At 37.3% G+C, this 18,205-nt stretch overlaps 1 protein-coding gene across 3 annotated transcripts in view; it reads left to right on the forward strand.

Annotated features, from left to right (window-relative positions):
- The window catches only part of OSBPL10 (oxysterol binding protein like 10), a 362,776-nt gene that overhangs the window by 154,871 nt on the left and 189,700 nt on the right, over positions 1 to 18,205 (forward strand). For 2 of the 3 annotated variants that reach the window (XM_075827172.1, XM_075827174.1), the window contains exon 4: positions 10,709 to 10,900. The exons of the other annotated variant lie outside the window; for it this stretch is intronic. In XM_075827172.1, the coding sequence (XP_075683287.1) occupies positions 10,709 to 10,900 (192 nt within the window). The remainder of the gene's footprint in view (positions 1 to 10,708; positions 10,901 to 18,205) is intronic. 3 annotated transcript variants of the gene reach the window in all.

Genomic DNA, 18,205 nt, shown 5'->3' on the forward strand with positions numbered 1-18,205 from the left:
TGAAAAAGTTGCAGATAACTAAGGCTCTGTTCACAGCTGCACAACAGATACCCTTGGCGCCCTATGGATCCCATTGACGTAAACCTCAGCGTTACCGCCCCTTTGGCTAGTATCGCCTAATTAGCATAATAAGAAAATGGCTCATAACTCGAAAAGTAAAAAACAGATTGGGATACAAATTACACTGACATCATCAGCATGACATCACCTATGACATGAGGCTGGGCTTTACAGAACTGGTGACAGGTCCTCTAAGTAAGGTCCATTGGGTTCCGTTATGGAATATGTCGTTTTGACGGGATCTGCGACGAAGCTCCGATCAGATGTGAACATAGCCTTCGCAATCATCACATCGGATCATTCAATACATTTCAATGGGACATCTCAGTTCAAGAGAGAGAAGGAAATGTGATCTCTTCGCAGGGATTTTGGACAAGTGACACTTTTCTATTGTAAATGATTGAATAGAACCCAGTGGGAAGTTATATATACTTTTGCTTAGATTATAACCGTTGCGGGAAAGCGAGGTTCTGATAACTCTTGTGGGCATAGTAGCTTGCAAGACTCATCTGTTATTATATTAGGAATTGAAGAAGCACTCCGTATTTTCTTTTTCTGCCGCCCCTCTTCCATTTGCAAATGTAGTGTAATGTGGACATTTGTATTGACTTACCTGGTGCTGTTTTTTACATGCCACTGTGCGGACCAGAAGTCAGGCTCTCAAAGCAAGTCTAAGAGAGCTTCGATATGAGTCTCAAACTTGCATTGAGAGATTGACATCCGATTTCTACAGCAGGCGCTGTAGAAGATGAGTAGAATGGCTGTTTTCTTAGACGTCTTGGATCTTCTTTATCAAACCTCAACCATTTTTAATGTGTAAATATGAGAAACAGTACGACAATCACAGGTCACAAAAGGTCACAGATACATAACCAGATATATTCTGACTCCTATGCTTAAATGGGATCTGTCACTAGTTTAGTAATGCCCTATCTCCTAGCTAATCTAATAGGCGCTGTCACACTGATAATGCTAGTGAAAATTGTGTCCTAAAATGTTTATTATTTTAAAAGTTGTGCGCTTTTTTCTAAATATGTAAATGAGTCTATACTAGACATGTGGGCGTCAACAACACCAACGATTCTCCTGAGGTGGAGCTTCCTCACAGCCTCTGACCTATCAGCATGAAGCTGCTTCACACACAGTATGAGACACATTCTAGAGGGAAGGGGATCACTTAAAACAGAGGTATTTCCGGCTGTAAACCACCTAGAATAGCGGTGTCATCTTTCATATGACACCAGGATCGCAGTTCTAGCTGTGACACAACCGGAGATATCACCAGTTGAATACACAGTCGGGAATGGAAGCCGTGTACTCTATGATCACACTGTGTTGCTGGGCAGGGAAGGGGGAGAAGCTGTATGCTGATTGGACAGCGTCATATAAAAAACATTACACTTCCCAGAGTGAAAAGTGTCACCTCCTATTTGGCTATTAGAGCCACATTAGCATATTTAGAATAATGCTCATAACTTTGCAAATAATAAACATTTCTCAAAACAAATCACACTGTAGTTATCAGCAGCAAAACACCTATTAGATTAGTATAACCAAAGAAGATCTAGTAGTGATCACCCGCTAATTGTAAATACTTTATATATCAGACCAATGTAGTTTTGTTGGAAAGGTTGATCAAAAACAGTTCATTTTAGTAATATTTGCCTGCATCAAGACTAGATATCCAGACCAAAACAACGAGAAGAGATGCAATAACGCATGAGTGTTCTATCAGATATAAAATTTGTTTATTTTATTAAAAAATACTAAAATACAGCATATAAAAAGGTCCACAGACACCCTAAAGCTATGTTCACATTGAGTTTTTTGACGCGGAAACCGCGCCAAAAAACTCGGCAAAAACGGCCTGAAAATGCCTCCCATTAATTTCAATGGGAGGCGGAGGCGTCTTTTTCCCACGAGCGGTAAAACCGCCTTGCGGGAAAAAGAGGGCATGTCGCTTATCTTCGGGCGTTTACGCCTCTGACCTCCCATTGACTTCAATGGGAGGCAGAGAAAGTGTATTTTGCGGCGTTTTATGCCCGTGGCGCTCAATGGCGAGCAGGGAGAGGAAAATCTGCCTCAAACTTCGAAACTGAATTTTGAGGCAGAAATTCCGCCTGAAAAAAACTCAGTGTGAACATAGCCTAACAAAGAGATGACCATAACATAAACTCCTGCTAAGGAGTAATGAACAATAAATGTATGTATGAGTCAGAGAGTAAGGTATGGCATACACAAACAGACCAAATGTGGACAAGTCTTAATGCATAAGTAATGTATAAATACATGTACAGCAATGGTCTATGTGAAACACAAGATAGTAAGAAAAAATATCGCCATACTGACCCACGAGCTACTGGAGCAATGTAATGGACGTCCACCCCGACGAGCGTTTCGGCGCACTAGCCTACTTTACTCTCTGACTCATACATACATTTATTGTTCATTACTCCTTAGCAGGAGTTTATGTTATGGTCGTGTCTTTGTTAGTGTCTTTGGACCTTTTTATATGCTGTATTTTCTAATAAAATAAACAAATTTTATATTTGATACAACACTCATGCGTTATTGCATCTCTTTACCTATTAGATTAGCTAGGAGATAGGGAATTAATAAACTGGTGATATAGCCTCTTTAACTCGTTGCCGACACAGGACGAGAATACTTGTCCTGAGCGGCGGGTACTTGGCGCATTAGGACGAATATTCTCGTCCTGTGTAACAGCCAGTGTCCGCGCGCCATGATGAGTGGGGTAACGGCTATAATGGCTGTAATACACAGCCACAGCCCTGCTCGAACAGCGGAGAGAAGAGAAACCTCAATCAAATCAAAGTTGATTGCGGCATTCAAAGCAATAGTGAGAAGGGGGGACTCCGCATTGATTGCGTTACAGGAAATACCTGTGACACGATTAATGGCTTTACCTGATATGGGCAGACAGCCCAGGGTCCATTGAAGGACAAACATGCTGTCTGACCATTTTCCCTGTTAGGGCATACCTCAGTATGCCCCAACAACTGCCTATGTACAAGTAGCACACAGGCGGATGTACTGGCCTATAGATATAGGCCAGTACATTAATGTTCAAAAATCAAAATGAAAAATCCCTCTATGGGATTAAAAAAAAAGTAATATGAAATAAAAAAAAAATTGTAAAATATTATACCGAAATACTAATTTTTTACAATAAATAGACTTTTCAAAATATAAGTCTCAAAACATGAAATAATATATGCATAATGGTATCGTCACGCCAGTAAAAACCTGTACAATAAATGTATAACGTTATTTATGATGATAGTTGCATGATATAAAAAAATTAATAAAATTGCCGCGAAACTGCTTTTTTTCCCTACATTTTTGCCAAAATAAAAATTTGTATAAATTAAACGATAATGTAAATGGTATTTAAATAAAGTACAACTTGTCCCGCAAAAAACAAAGTCTCATACTCCTACGTCGGACAAAAAAAGAAAGATATGAGTGCCGTGAGGCAAAGACGGAAATATAAAAAAATTGTTTGGTCTTCGACCAAAATTGGCCCGATCCTTAAGGGGTTAATGTTCTCTTAGTGCCAATCAATGATCGGCACTCGTTTGCTCCTTTCACAAAGAGCTAGTAGGGTGACAAGCGGTCCTCATACATTTCTATCATGTCGGCAGCGCGTCTTCCTGTTTACACAGGAAGATGTGCTGCCGACAACGATAATATTAAACTTTTTTTAAAATTATACGATCAGCAGATGAACGAGCGTTTGCTCGTTCATCTGGCGATCCGGCAACGAGCGTTCTGTAAACGATTGTTTGCCCGATAATTGGCCCATGTATAAGGGCCTTTAGTATCATAGATCAAGTCATATATAAGGCAAAGCTAAGCCAAGAGTTAAGAAATAGTGAAAAGATAATTTTTCTGAACATGGCTGTAGAAAACGAAAGGAGGCAAAACACTTGCACTTTTCTATTTTACCTCCGTTGCAGAGGTCCAAAGAGATAAATGCTATGTTTTGTCTTATATACAGCTCTAATCTTGTAGTACGCTTAAAACAGAGTTGCCACCTAAAAATCAATGCCCACGTAAACTAGGCATAGTGTTGTTGTGACCATAAAGCAAATCTGCACAGTGCCCTTTAGGGTATGTTCACACGGCCAAATTTCAGACGTATACGAGGCGTATTATGCCTCGTTTTACGTCTGAAAATACGGCTCCAATACGTCGGCAAACATCTGCCCATTCATTTGAATGGGTTTGCCGACGTACTGTGCAGACGACCTGTTATTTACGCGTCGTCGTTTGACAGCTGTCAAACGACGACGCGTAAAAATACAGCCTCGTCAAAAGAAGTGCAGGACACTTCTTTGGACGTTTTTGGAGCTGTTTTCTCATAGACTCCAATGAAAACAGCTCCAAAAACGGACGTAAAAAACGCCGCGAAAACGGCGCGAAAAACGCCGCGAAAAATGCGAGTTGGTAAAAAAACGTCTGAAAAGCAGGGTCTGTTTTCCCTTGAAAACAGCTCTGGATTTTCAGACGTTTTTGTTGACTACGTGTGAACATACCCTTAGATTTTAAAAAAAAAAAAAAAACAGTGGGTAAATTCATCAACCTAAACAAAAATTGTCACTTTTGGAAATTCTTCCTCGCTGCTTTTGTAAAAAGAGGGTGTAACTTCACAAAAGGAGCAGGGCCCCAGCGGCTCAACTAAGTAATTATAATTTACACCAGGAAATCTACCCCAACTCTATGAAATACCTTGCCCCCCTCCTGAAAGAATTACCCCCCTCCCCTCTCAGACAATTTAAATAAAGTATTCTCCCCTCACCACTTCTCCTCTCTGGGTCCCCTCAGGCTCTCTCAGCATGCTGCGGCTCATACAATGCTGGGCAGCGTCAGGACGTTTTATGTGATACAGCACTCAGGAGGTTGGCGCAAGGACCCAGTATGAGACGCGTCATGCTGAGGGAATCCAGAGGGGAAAGGTGAAGAGGAGCGGTCGGGTGAGAATACATCTTTTTAACTTCTGTCGGGGGGATGGATGGAGCATGGCTCCAGACTTAACACCAGATTTTTTAAGACGTGTGCGCCTCTAAATACACCTGTCGCATCTTACTCCAGCCGAACAGAAAGCTGAGGCTGGCGTATGAAACACGAGTCTTCGTAAATGTGCCCCTCTATGTGAATGCAATATGGGTCTGAGCAAATTAGCAGACCGGCATTTGTATGTAGAGGGTAACCCTGTGGTTCTCCTATAAGGTCCATAGTATATATATGTTCGTATAACCCACATACAGCAAAATATTCTTCCATATATCATCCACCTTCTTGTATGTATGATTCAATGTATCATCTCTGCATCTATTATAGAACAATATAACTCGAACAACAACCATCCAGTTACCCAGTTTACAGTAATTTTTCTATTGATTAGTATTTTTGGTGGCGAGGGCATGAATTACCGCTTTTGCCATTGCGTTAACAGCTGGTTTTGTAGGGGCATATATTTTTTCTTGATCAATTCTCACTGGTGATATCAAGTTGGTCCATAGAGAATATAAAAATGTTGAAAGATGTTGTGTGTTAGTCTAAATGAAATGACACTCAGTGATGGACTCTTGCCATAATTCTGAAGCATCTCTTTGTATCCGACATTCACCTCAATGGTGCCAATCATAGCACTTTACAAAAGCAGATTTATGAGTGAATGTGATCTTTATCGTTACGGAGAACTGCAATTTTGCACACAAATTAGGCAAAAATGTCAATGTTGGTAAAGATTATTGCTCTCTGGCTTGTGCACCAGAGAGTAATTGTGACTATGAAAGAACAAAAACAAGATAAGGTTTTAAATCATGTATAAAAGAGTCTCTAGGGCAAGATTTACTAATAGTGTCAAAAATGTACACAGCTTAGAATTCGACTATATACACCAAATTTATCACAGCTCACACACTTTTGTCTAAATTTATACCCCCTCTTCGTTGGCTAAATTCATTTCACTTTTTTACGCCAAAAATTTGGTGCATTTTAAGCCGCACCATTTCCCACTAAGCCCTAAGGGACAAATATACTTTATAAATATGAATTCTGGTTCAATTCTAGCCAGAATTCTGGTGCATTTCTATTAGTAAATCTGCCCCTATATGTGTAGGAGATTTTTACCAGATCCGTTTGTATCTGTTATTCTGATCTAAAAATGGATCAGAGCAATGGATTATACAGCGCAAGTGTGAATTTAGCCCTAGTGCTATTCCTAAAGGCTGGAAAATATCCTCATGTACAGTGGATATAAAAGTCTAGTCTAAAAAGCCTTGTCACAATAGCAATATTTTTGTGATGTAAAGCATGAAATCTAGATTAATCATGTAAGGCTTCCCACACACGAGCGTATTCGGTCCGTGATGCATGTACCGTATTTCGGCAGTTTTTTTCCCGGGCCAAACAGTGCAGGGAGGAACGCTACTAGTATCATAGTTCTGTACGATGCCAGGAGTCTCTGCCTCATTGCGGGAAAACTTTCCCGTTCTGAAAACATGACTACAGTACAGGACAGTTTTCCCACAGCGAGGCAATGACTCCTGGCATCGTACATATTTATGATGCTAGTAGCGTTCCTCCCTGCACTGTGTTCGGTCCGTGATATTCTGTCGACATACGGTCCGTATATTACGGACCGAACACGCTCGTGTGTGGGAAGCCTAAGGGTTGCGCACAATGTGTATTACGTGCGGTTTTGCCACGCGTATTTTCGTGCTGCAAAACCGCAGCGTAATACAGTACCAGCATAGTCTATGAGATTCCAGGAAACCTCATGTCCACGCTGCGGTATTTTTCTGCACGTAAATTGACCTAAAATCCGCAGCGTGTCAATTGATCTTGCGTTTCCGCTTGCGAATTGTATAAACCTAGTGCTGAGGAAAATAGCACCAAAATCCACAGCATGAAAACGCACCGAAAAACGCTTCAAAACGTAAAAACCGCACTGAAAAACCCAGCGAAAAAAAGAACGATTAGGTGCAGTTTTTACATGCGAATTTCCTTCGTATTGCTGCGGTTTTGGTGCGTATTTTCCGCCGCATAATACGCAATGTGCACATGTAGCCTAAGGCTGTGTTTACATTTGGAGGACACCGATACTGTTAACACCTTGACACACCACTATCCGCCTTGGACGGCACCCGGAATCCGGGACTGTCCCGCTGAATCTACGACGGTTGGAAACACTCAACAAAATGATTTCATGGATGACGGTTCTTATGAAACATGTTCACCTTTTTAGTCTTAAATTATTTCAGTTTTGTTATAATATCCCAAGATATTCTGCACAATGTTACATTCTTTGTTATAAATATCTTTTAACACATTCTCTATTGTTGTTTTTCTCTTTTCTAAGTTCAGTCATTCAATCAAAATACATAAAGCACCGTTCTGATAAGTTTATTGTGTAAGATCGTGTAACGCCTGTAGTGCTCGCATCATTGTTTTTCTCCGACTTTCCAACATATAATCTTCTGTTACATCACCTGAAGTGATAAGAATTCAATTATTTTTCCCTTTCAGTTCCCCAGTCATCATCATCCCCTTGCTGTCAATCTTCCTTCCTTGTAATATTAGCTTCATGACCATTTTATTCTTTTCTTTGCATTCCATGATTGATCAATTACGAATAATTCTCTAAAATACAATCATGTAGCACCATCTTTATTACATTCCATGCTGGCAAATGACCTTGTTCTTTTCCATATTAGTTCTCAGGCTAGTTACTTTCTGTTTTACTATAAATTTTTTACAGTCAATGAAAATATTAAAACTCAAAGATCTAGTCTTGTTAATATATTAAGACATGCCTTTATACTGTTTTTTTTAATGTATATTTTTATATTGTATATTTTTAGGCCCTGTTCACACAGAGTATTTCCCTGCAGAAAAAATCTGCCTCAAAATTCCTTTAGGCCGAAGGCCGATTATTGACCTGCCTGCACTTTCTTGCCTTCGGTTTTCGCCCACGGCCATTGAGGTCAGCGGTTAAAAACTTTTTTTTTTCTGCCTCCCATTGATTTCAATGGAAGGTCAGAGGCAGAACCATGGCAAGAAAGGACATGCAGCTCTTTTTCCCCGCGAGCGGCTAGTAGCCCCTAGGGGGAAAAAACGACTCTGCCTTCCATTGAAATCAATAGGAAGTGGTTTCGGTCATTTTTTGATGCTGATTCTAACACCGTTTCCGCGTAAAAATCCACGCCAAAAAACTCAGTGTGAACTAGGCCTTAGGTTAAAAAAAAAAGGGTCAACGAACAAGTCCTAAAAAAAAACCACAAAAAAACAAGGACCGATCTGTTTAACTTCTATGAGGATACCAAAGTGGATCGGTTTGCATTAGTCTTCATCAGTTCTATCATGATAATTTTTTTGTTACAAAATTTCTTCTTAATTTTGTTTTCTTATTCTTGTTGAATTTTTTTATGTCAGTTAATGACAGACTGCAAAGCCGATGCAAACTGATATCATTTGTTAACCGTTTTTCAATTTGTGTATACAGTGAGTAGTACAGAAAAAGCTATATCTGTGCATAGAACTTTATATAGTTAGGCTTCCTCTTCTTTCATCTGAGTTTATTGCTTTGTTTTTCACATTAACGTCTTGTGTTATAAGGTTAATGTTGTTGTGGTTTTCGCAGTTTTGTATCCACTTATTCCTGGTAAAAAGTGTACAGTCTTGATGTCCACCACCATTCTAAAATCTTGTATTCTGCACTCTACGCCATTTACCTAACAAATTAATACAATAGCCCCAAAATACTATATGTGCATGTGGCAATAAAATTTATTTTAAAGTGTTTTTTTCCCATCTCATAATGTTATAGAATATCCCTATTATATGTCATTACACTTTGATCGGTTGGGGTCTGACATCTGGGAACCCAGTTGATCTAGAAACGAAGGACCCGAGTTCCCTTTGGCTTTTCTACTGCACAGCAACGCTCCCGGCCGGATCGGTGATGACATATCCCCATCATATCACTATTACATGGCATATCACTATCACTTACTATAGTGGGAAAACCCCTTCAAAAGTTTTGGTTTTTTCAGTTAGGGGGGTAAATGATGATTATGGTGGTGGACGAACGTATCAAACAATTGCAAGAAAACTGGGAAGTATAATGATTGAAGCAGACCTCCACCCAAAGTCTAAAAAGCTGGAATTGAGCTAAGATTATACTCATAAGGGTCCAGAAAGTAAAGATCTTAGCTGCTATATGCAGTCATTGCACTAAAGGACTATTGTAGCTGTCACTGTGCCTGCCTGTCATGCAATGAAAGATAATCGGTGCTGACTATTTTTGATTTTTACCTGCACAGCACAGAATAATGGTTTTACACGACTATTGAGTAAAAAATTAACCTATCAGTTCCACTATTTTATCTGTCGGGTAAATAAAGTAATAGGATATCCTGCCACTCTCTAGATAACTTCTGCTGGCACAGACAGGGTAGGCAGTTCGCCATTATTAGGGCTGTGTATACAGCAGTCTACATCTCTGCGTTCGTAGCCCCAGATGAGTATAACTTTAAGGGAGAAGAGGGATTGTGAGTAACTGCACTCAAACCTACATCTTCCGCTTTGACTGAAGGTGTGCCTTAACATTTTATAGCTGTTTTTTATCATATGCTGGGTAAAATTCATATATTGAAGTGCCCAAATAATAAAACTTACCTTTGCACATACATTTTCTTTTACTTAGTGTGCACAGTATTTCACCTGTAACAGGAGCTGTACATACTTCAGAGCTGCCTTTCCTAGGAAAATCACAAGGGCGCAATAATTTGCAACGCTTGTCAGCCATTTTGGAGGATATTGGGAGTTTACCAAGATGCAGAAACGTTCCTTCTCGCCACTTTCTTCTCTCCTTGTCTATTTGTCTTGTGTATGGCATTCCCTTGCGCTTTCTGTGCCTGCTTAGATTAGCGCAGAAACTGAAGAAATTGAGATTCATGGAGCTAGTTTGCAGAAATGTTGCTTATACCCACCAGCCGATCTGAAGAAGTATACCTGCTGAGTAAAGCATGCGAAGGGACAGAAGCCAGGAGGGAAAAGCAGTCTGTTCTCTGGCATCTTTAGAAATTAAACACAAGGTGGATTTGTGACACCAGTAGACATTATAGCAGTGTTGGAGTCAGTTAGCAGAGCTCTTACCTAATGGAGAAGAGCTAAAAAATCAGCCTAGCAGTCAAGATTGAAGAAAATAAATAGCAGATGAGCACTGCCCAAATGATAGAAGAACACAGTTGCATTGCACTTTTTCTTTAGTATTGGAAACATTTTCTGTATTTGCTTCTCCTCCTCCGCCTCTACTTTTCACTTTCAAAACTTGCCAATCATTGAATGGATTCATTGAAGATATGGGCTTACTTTCTTGCTTATCATGGCTTTCCCTCTCGTAAGATTAATATACGTGCAGGTGCTGAGAAAATTTGTCACATCATATTACTGGTCTTCTTTAAAACAATGTACAAATACTGGAGAAAACTGTGTAAAAATCAATCTAGAATGTCAATCCCGACGTATCATGGGGCTCTGAAAACATCAAGCCACTGATCTCCGCTCTCAAATTTATTCTTCATAATAATGTGTCATTGCTCTATTCTTCTTGTAGAGCTCATTGTCTCAGAGAGCCAGAAGTGTTTCATTGCTTCCCCATGGAACTACCAATTCCTCATCCCCTGGGAGCCAAAGGCACCTGACACATGGCGGCCCGAGTGTTGTCACCATCACACATCACAAGTCCCCTGCAGCTGCCCGAAGATCCAAGATCCAGAATCCTGCCCATCTGCATGAAGTGAAAGAGGTCAGAATAAACTATGTTTTTAAGATCGAAGTCTTTAGGGTCAGTGTAATTTCTCGTAATCACTGGCTATCCATTGAGGGTGATATAATATAGTATAGCATAGAGGGTGATATAATATAGTATAGCATAGAGGGTGATATAATATAGTATAGCATAGAGGGTGATATAATATAATATAGCATAGAGGGTGATATAGTATAGCATAGAGGGTGATATAGTATAGCATAGAGGGTGATATAGTATAGCATAGAGGGTGATATAGTATAGCATAGAGGGTGATATAGTATAGCATAGAGGGTGATATAATATAGTATAGCATAGAGGGTGATATAATATAGTATAGCATAGAGGGTGATATAATATAGTATAGCATAGAGGGTGATATAATGTAGTATAGCATAGAGGGTGGTATAATATAGTATAGCATAGAGGGTGATCTAATATAGTATAGCATAGAGGGTGATCTAATATAGTATAGCATAGAGGGTGATCTAATATAGTATAGCATAGAGGGTGATCTAATATAGTATAGCATAGAGGGTGATATAATATAGTATAGCATAGAGGGTGATATAATATAGTATAGCATAGAGGGTGGTATAATATAGTATAGCATAGAGGGTGATATAATATAGTATAGCATAGAGGGTGGTATAATATAGTATAGCATAGAGGGTGATATAATATAGTATAGCATAGAGGGTGATATAATATAGTATAGCATAGAGGGTGATATAATATAGTATAGCATAGAGGGTGATATAATATAGTATAACATAGAGGGTGATATAATATAGTATAGCATAGAGGGTGATATAATATAGTATAGCATAGAGGGTGATATAATATAGTATAGCATAGAGGGTGATATAATATAATATAGCATAGAGGGTGATATAGTATAGCATAGAGGGTGATATAGTATAGCATAGAGGGTGATATAGTATAGCATAGAGGGTGATATAGTATAGCATAGAGGGTGATATAGTATAGCATAGAGGGTGATATAGTATAGCATAGAGGGTGATATAATATAGTATAGCATAGAGGGTGATATAATATAGTATAGCATAGAGGGTGATATAATATAGTATAGCATAGAGGGTGATATAATGTAGTATAGCATAGAGGGTGGTATAATATAGTATAGCATAGAGGGTGATCTAATATAGTATAGCATAGAGGGTGATCTAATATAGTATAGCATAGAGGGTGATATAATGTAGTATAGCATAGAGGGTGATATAATATAGTATAGCATAGAGGGTGATATAATATAGTATAGCATAGAGGGTGATCTAGTATAGCATAGAGGGTGATATAATATAGTATAGCATAGAGGGTGATATAATGTAGTATAGCATAGAGGGTGGTATAATATAGTATAGCATAGAGGGTGGTATAATATAGTATAGCATAGAGGGTGATCTAATATAGTATAGCATAGAGGGTGATATAATATAGTATAACATAGAGGGTGATATAATGTAGTATAGCATAGAGGGTGATATAATGTAGTATAGCATAGAGGGTGATATAATGTAGTATAGCATAGAGGGTGATATAATATAGTATAGCATAGAGGGTGATATAATATAGTATAGCATAGAGGGTGATATAATATAGTATAGCATAAAGGGTGATATAATATAGTATAGCATAGAGGGTGATATAATATAGTATAGCATAGAGGGTGATATAATATAGTATAGCATAGAGGGGGATATAATATAGTATAGCATAGAGGGTGATATAATATAGTATAGCATAGAGGGTGATATAATGTAGTATAGCATAGTGGGTGGTATAATATAGTATAGCATAGAGGGTGATATAATATAGTATAGCATAGAGGGTGATCTAATATAGTATAGCATAGAGGGTGATCTAATATAGTATAGCATAGAGGGTGATATAATATAGTATAGCATAGAGGGTGATATAATGTAGTATAGCATAGAGGGTGATATAATATAGTATAGCATAGAGGGTGATATAATATAGTATAGCATAGAGGGTGATATAATATAGTATAGCATAGAGGGTGATATAATATAGTATAGCATAGAGGGTGATATAATATAGTATAGCATAGAGGGTGATATAATATAGTATAGCATAGAGGGTGATATAATATAGTATAGCATAGAGGGTGGTATAATATAGTATAGCATAGAGGGTGATCTAGTATACCATAGAGGGTGATATAATATAGTATAGCATAGAGGGTGATATAATGTAGTATAGCATAGAGGGTGGTATAATATAGTATAGCATAGAGGGTGGTATAATATAGTATAGCATAGGGGGTGATCTAATATAGTATAGCATAGAGGGTGGTATAATATAGTATAGCATAGAGGGTGATATAATATAGTATAGCATAGAGGGTGATATAATATAGTATAGCATAGAGGGTGATCTAATATAGTATAGCATAGAGGGTGATATAATATAGTATAGCATAGAGGGTGATATAATATAGTATAGCATAGAGGGTGATATAATATAGTATAGCATAGAGGGTGATATAGTATAGCATAGAGGGTGATATAATATAGTATAGCATAGAGGGTGATATAATATAGTATAGCATAGAGGGTGATATAATATAGTATAGCATAGAGGGTGATATAATATAGCATAGAGGGTGATATAATATAGTATAGCATAGAGGGTGATCTAATATAGTATAGCATAGAGGGTGATCTAATATAGTATAGCATAGAGGGTGATATAATATAGTATAGCATAGAGGGTGATATAATATAGTATAGCATAGAGGGTGATATAATATAGTATAGCATAGAGGGTGATCTAATATAGTATAGCATAGAGGGTGATATAATATAGTATAGCATAGAGGGTGATATAATATAGTATAGCATAGACTAGAGGGTGATATAATATAGTATAGCATAGAGGGTGATATAATATAGTATAGCATAGAGGGTGATATAATATAGTATAGCATAGAGGGTGATCTAATATAGTATAGTATAGCATAGAGGGTGATATAATATAGTATAGCATAGAGGGTGATCTAATATAGTATAGCATAGAGGGTGATCTAATATAGTATAGCATAGAGGGTGATATAATGTAGTATAGCATAGAGGGTGATATAATATAGTATAGCATAGAGGGTGATATAATATAGTATAGCATAGAGGGTGATCTAATATAGTATAGCATAGAGGGTGATATAATATAGTATAACATAGAGGGTGATATAATATAGTATAGCATAGCGGGTGATATAATATAGTATAGCATAGAGGGTGACATAATGTAGTATAGCATAGAGGGTGATATAATATAGTATAGCATAGCATAGAGGGTGATATAATATAGTATAGCATAGAGGGTGATATAATATAGTATAGCATAGAGGGTGGTATAATATAGTATAGCATAGAGGGTGATATAATATAGTATAGCATAGAGGGTGATATAATATAGTATAACATAGAGGGTGATATAATATAGTATAGCATAGCGGGTGATATAATATAGTATAGCATAGAGGGTGACATAATGTAGTATAGCATAGAGGGTGACATAATATAGTATAGCATAGAGGGTGGTATAATATAGTATAGCATAGAGGGTGATATAATATAGTATAGCATAGAGGGTGATATAATATAGTATAACATAGAGGGTGATATAATGTAGTATAGCATAGAGGGTGATATAATGTAGTATAGCATAGAGGGTGATATAATATAGTATAGCATAGAGGGTGATATAATATAGTATAGCATAGAGGGTGGTATAATATAGTATAGCATAGAGGGTGATATAATATAGTATAGCATAGAGGGTGATATAATATAGTATAGCATAGAGGGTGATATAATATAGTATAGCATAGAGGGTGATATAATATAGTATAACATAGAGGGTGATATAATATAGTATAGCATAGAGGGTGATATAGTGTAGTATAGCATAGAGGGTGATATAATATAGTATAACATAGAGGGTGATATAATATAGTATAGCATAGAGGGTGATATAATATAGTATAGCATAGAGGGTGGTATAATATAGTATAGCATAGAGGGTGATATAATATAGTATAGCATAGAGGGTGATATAATATAGTATAGCATAGAGGGTGATATAATATAGTATAACATAGAGGGTGATATAATGTAGTATAGCATAGAGGGTGATATAATATAGTATAGCATAGAGGGTGATATAATATAGTATAGCATAGAGGGTGATATAATATAGTATAGCATAGAGGGTGATATAATATAGTATAGCATAGAGGGGGATATAATATAGTATAGCATAGAGGGTGGTATAATATAGTATAGCATAGAGGGTGATATAATATAGTATAGCATAGAGGGTGATATAATATAGTATAGCATAGAGGGTGATATAATATAGTATAGCATAGAGGGTGATATAATATAGTATAGCATAGAGGGGGATATAATATAGTATAGCATAGAGGGTGATATAATATAGTATAGCATAGAGGGTGATATAATATAGTATAGCATAGAGGGTGATATAATATAGTATAGCATAGAGGGTGATATAATATAGTATAGCATAGAGGGTGATATAATATAGTATAGCATAGAGGGTGGTATAATATAGTATAGCATAGAGGGTGGTATAATATAGTATAACATAGAGGGTGATATAATGTAGTATAGCATAGAGGGTGATATAATGTAGTATAGCATAGAGGGTGATATAATATAGTATAGCATAGAGGGTGATATAATATAGTATAGCATAGAGGGTGGTATAATATAGTATAGCATAGAGGGTGATATAATATAGTATAGCATAGAGGGTGATATAATATAGTATAGCATAGAGGGTGATATAATATAGTATAGCATAGAGGGTGATATAATATAGTATAACATAGAGGGTGATATAATATAGTATAGCATAGAGGGTGATATAGTGTAGTATAGCATAGAGGGTGATATAATATAGTATAACATAGAGGGTGATATAATATAGTATAACATAGAGGGTGATATAATGTAGTATAGCATAGAGGGTGATATAATATAGTATAGCATAGAGGGTGATATAATATAGTATAGCATAGAGGGTGATATAATATAGTATAGCATAGAGGGTGATATAATATAGTATAGCATAGAGGGGGATATAATATAGTATAGCATAGAGGGTGGTATAATATAGTATAGCATAGAGGGTGATATAATATAGTATAGCATAGAGGGTGATATAATATAGTATAGCATAGAGGGTGATATAATATAGTATAGCATAGAGGGTGATATAATATAGTATAGCATAGAGGGGGATATAATATAGTATAGCATAGAGGGTGATATAATATAGTATAGCATAGAGGGTGATATAATATAGTATAGCATAGAGGGTGATATAATATAGTATAGCATAGAGGGTGATATAATATAGTATAGCATAGAGGGGGATATAATATAGTATAGCATAGAGGGTGGTATAATATAGTATAGCATAGAGGGTGATATAATATAGTATAGCATAGAGGGTGATATAATATAGTATAGCATAGAGGGTGATATAATATAGTATAGCATAGAGGGTGATATAATATAGTATAGCATAGAGGGGGATATAATATAGTATAGCATAGAGGGTGATATAATATAGTATAGCATAGAGGGTGATATAATATAGTATAGCATAGAGGGTGATATAATATAGTATAGCATAGAGGGTGATATAATATAGTATAGCATAGAGGGTGATATAATATAGTATAGCATAGAGGGTGATATAATATAGTATAGCATAGAGGGGGATATAATATAGTATAGCATAGAGGGTGATATAATATAGTATAGCATAGAGGGTGATATAATATAGTATAGCATAGAGGGTGATATAATATAGTATAGCATAGAGGGTGATATAATATAGTATAGCATAGAGGGTGATATAATATAGTATAACATAGAGGGTGATATAATATAGTATAGCATAGAGGGTGATATAATATAGTATAGCATAGAGGGTGGTATAATATAGTATAGCATAGAGGGTGGTATAATATAGTATAGCATAGAGGGTGATATAATATGGCGTTCACAGGTCATTCTAAATTGGTTAGTAGATTAAAGATTTTAAAATGCAGGAATCAAATTGTCCATCTTAAATTTTCAAAATCAAATAATATTTTGTTATTACTAGGAAGGTGGTAAGTTTTCAAGAAATATATTTAGGCCTTATTGACACGACAGTGAAAAAAAATGTCCATTAAAAACTGATCAACTGTCAGTTTTTCATGGCCATTTTGCATCAGTTTGTCTCTAAATTTTCATCCATTTCCAGTCCGTCTGTCCGTTTTTAATGGCCGTTTGACATCCATTTTGCATCAGTTTTTCATGGCCGTTAAAAAAACTGATGAATTTCATTGGTCAGGCTTTTTTTGTCCCAGCCCCCTGAAAACACCCAAAGGAAGGTCACATGCTCACCTAGACACTATTTACAGCCTCCCTGTAGATGATGCCACATGCCTCCCTATATATGATGCCACACACCTCCCTGTAGATGATGCCACACCAGCCTCCATGTAGATGATGCCTCCCTGCAGATCATGCCACACCTGCCTCCCTGTAGATGATGCTACATCTGCCTCCCTGTAGATCCTGCCACACCAGCCTTGTAGATGCCACACCAGCCTCCCTGTACATGATGTCACACCAGCCTCCCTGTACATGATGCCACACCAGCCTCCCTGTACATGATGCCACATACTCACGGGTGCAGCGCCGTTTCTCGTCGTCTTCACTTGTGGTCACTCGTCTGCACGGGATCTGGCAAAGCAGCGCGACGGGGCGATGACGTAATCGAGGCGCCTTCAAACCCGTGAAGACGAGTGAACACACCTGAAGAAGCGCCGCAACCGTGACTATGCCAACAAGGGAACAAGTAGTTCCCTTGCCAATCCCCATGTAACAGATCCGTTTTTAACGGTTGTTACATGTATTGACAGCCGTTAAAAACGGATCCATTGACTTCTATGGGGGCCGTTAAAAGGCCCAAAAATAGGACATGTCCTATTTTTTCACTGCTATTATTCACGGGCCGTTAAAAAAACGGCCGTGTGAATGCACCCATAGAATATCATTGTTCTGAAAACGGCCATGTGAAGACCGATAAAAGGACGGCCATCACACGGCTGTTTTTCACTGTCGTGTGAATAAGGGCTTCGCCATCACAAAGCAGTTGTTTAGAATATTAACTTGTCAATATTCATTTATGGTGCTTTTCTTACAAATATATATATATTTTTAATGTATAGTT

This window comes from Rhinoderma darwinii, chromosome 5 (assembly GCF_050947455.1).
Source record: "Rhinoderma darwinii isolate aRhiDar2 chromosome 5, aRhiDar2.hap1, whole genome shotgun sequence".
NCBI lineage: Eukaryota > Metazoa > Chordata > Amphibia > Anura > Rhinodermatidae > Rhinoderma > Rhinoderma darwinii.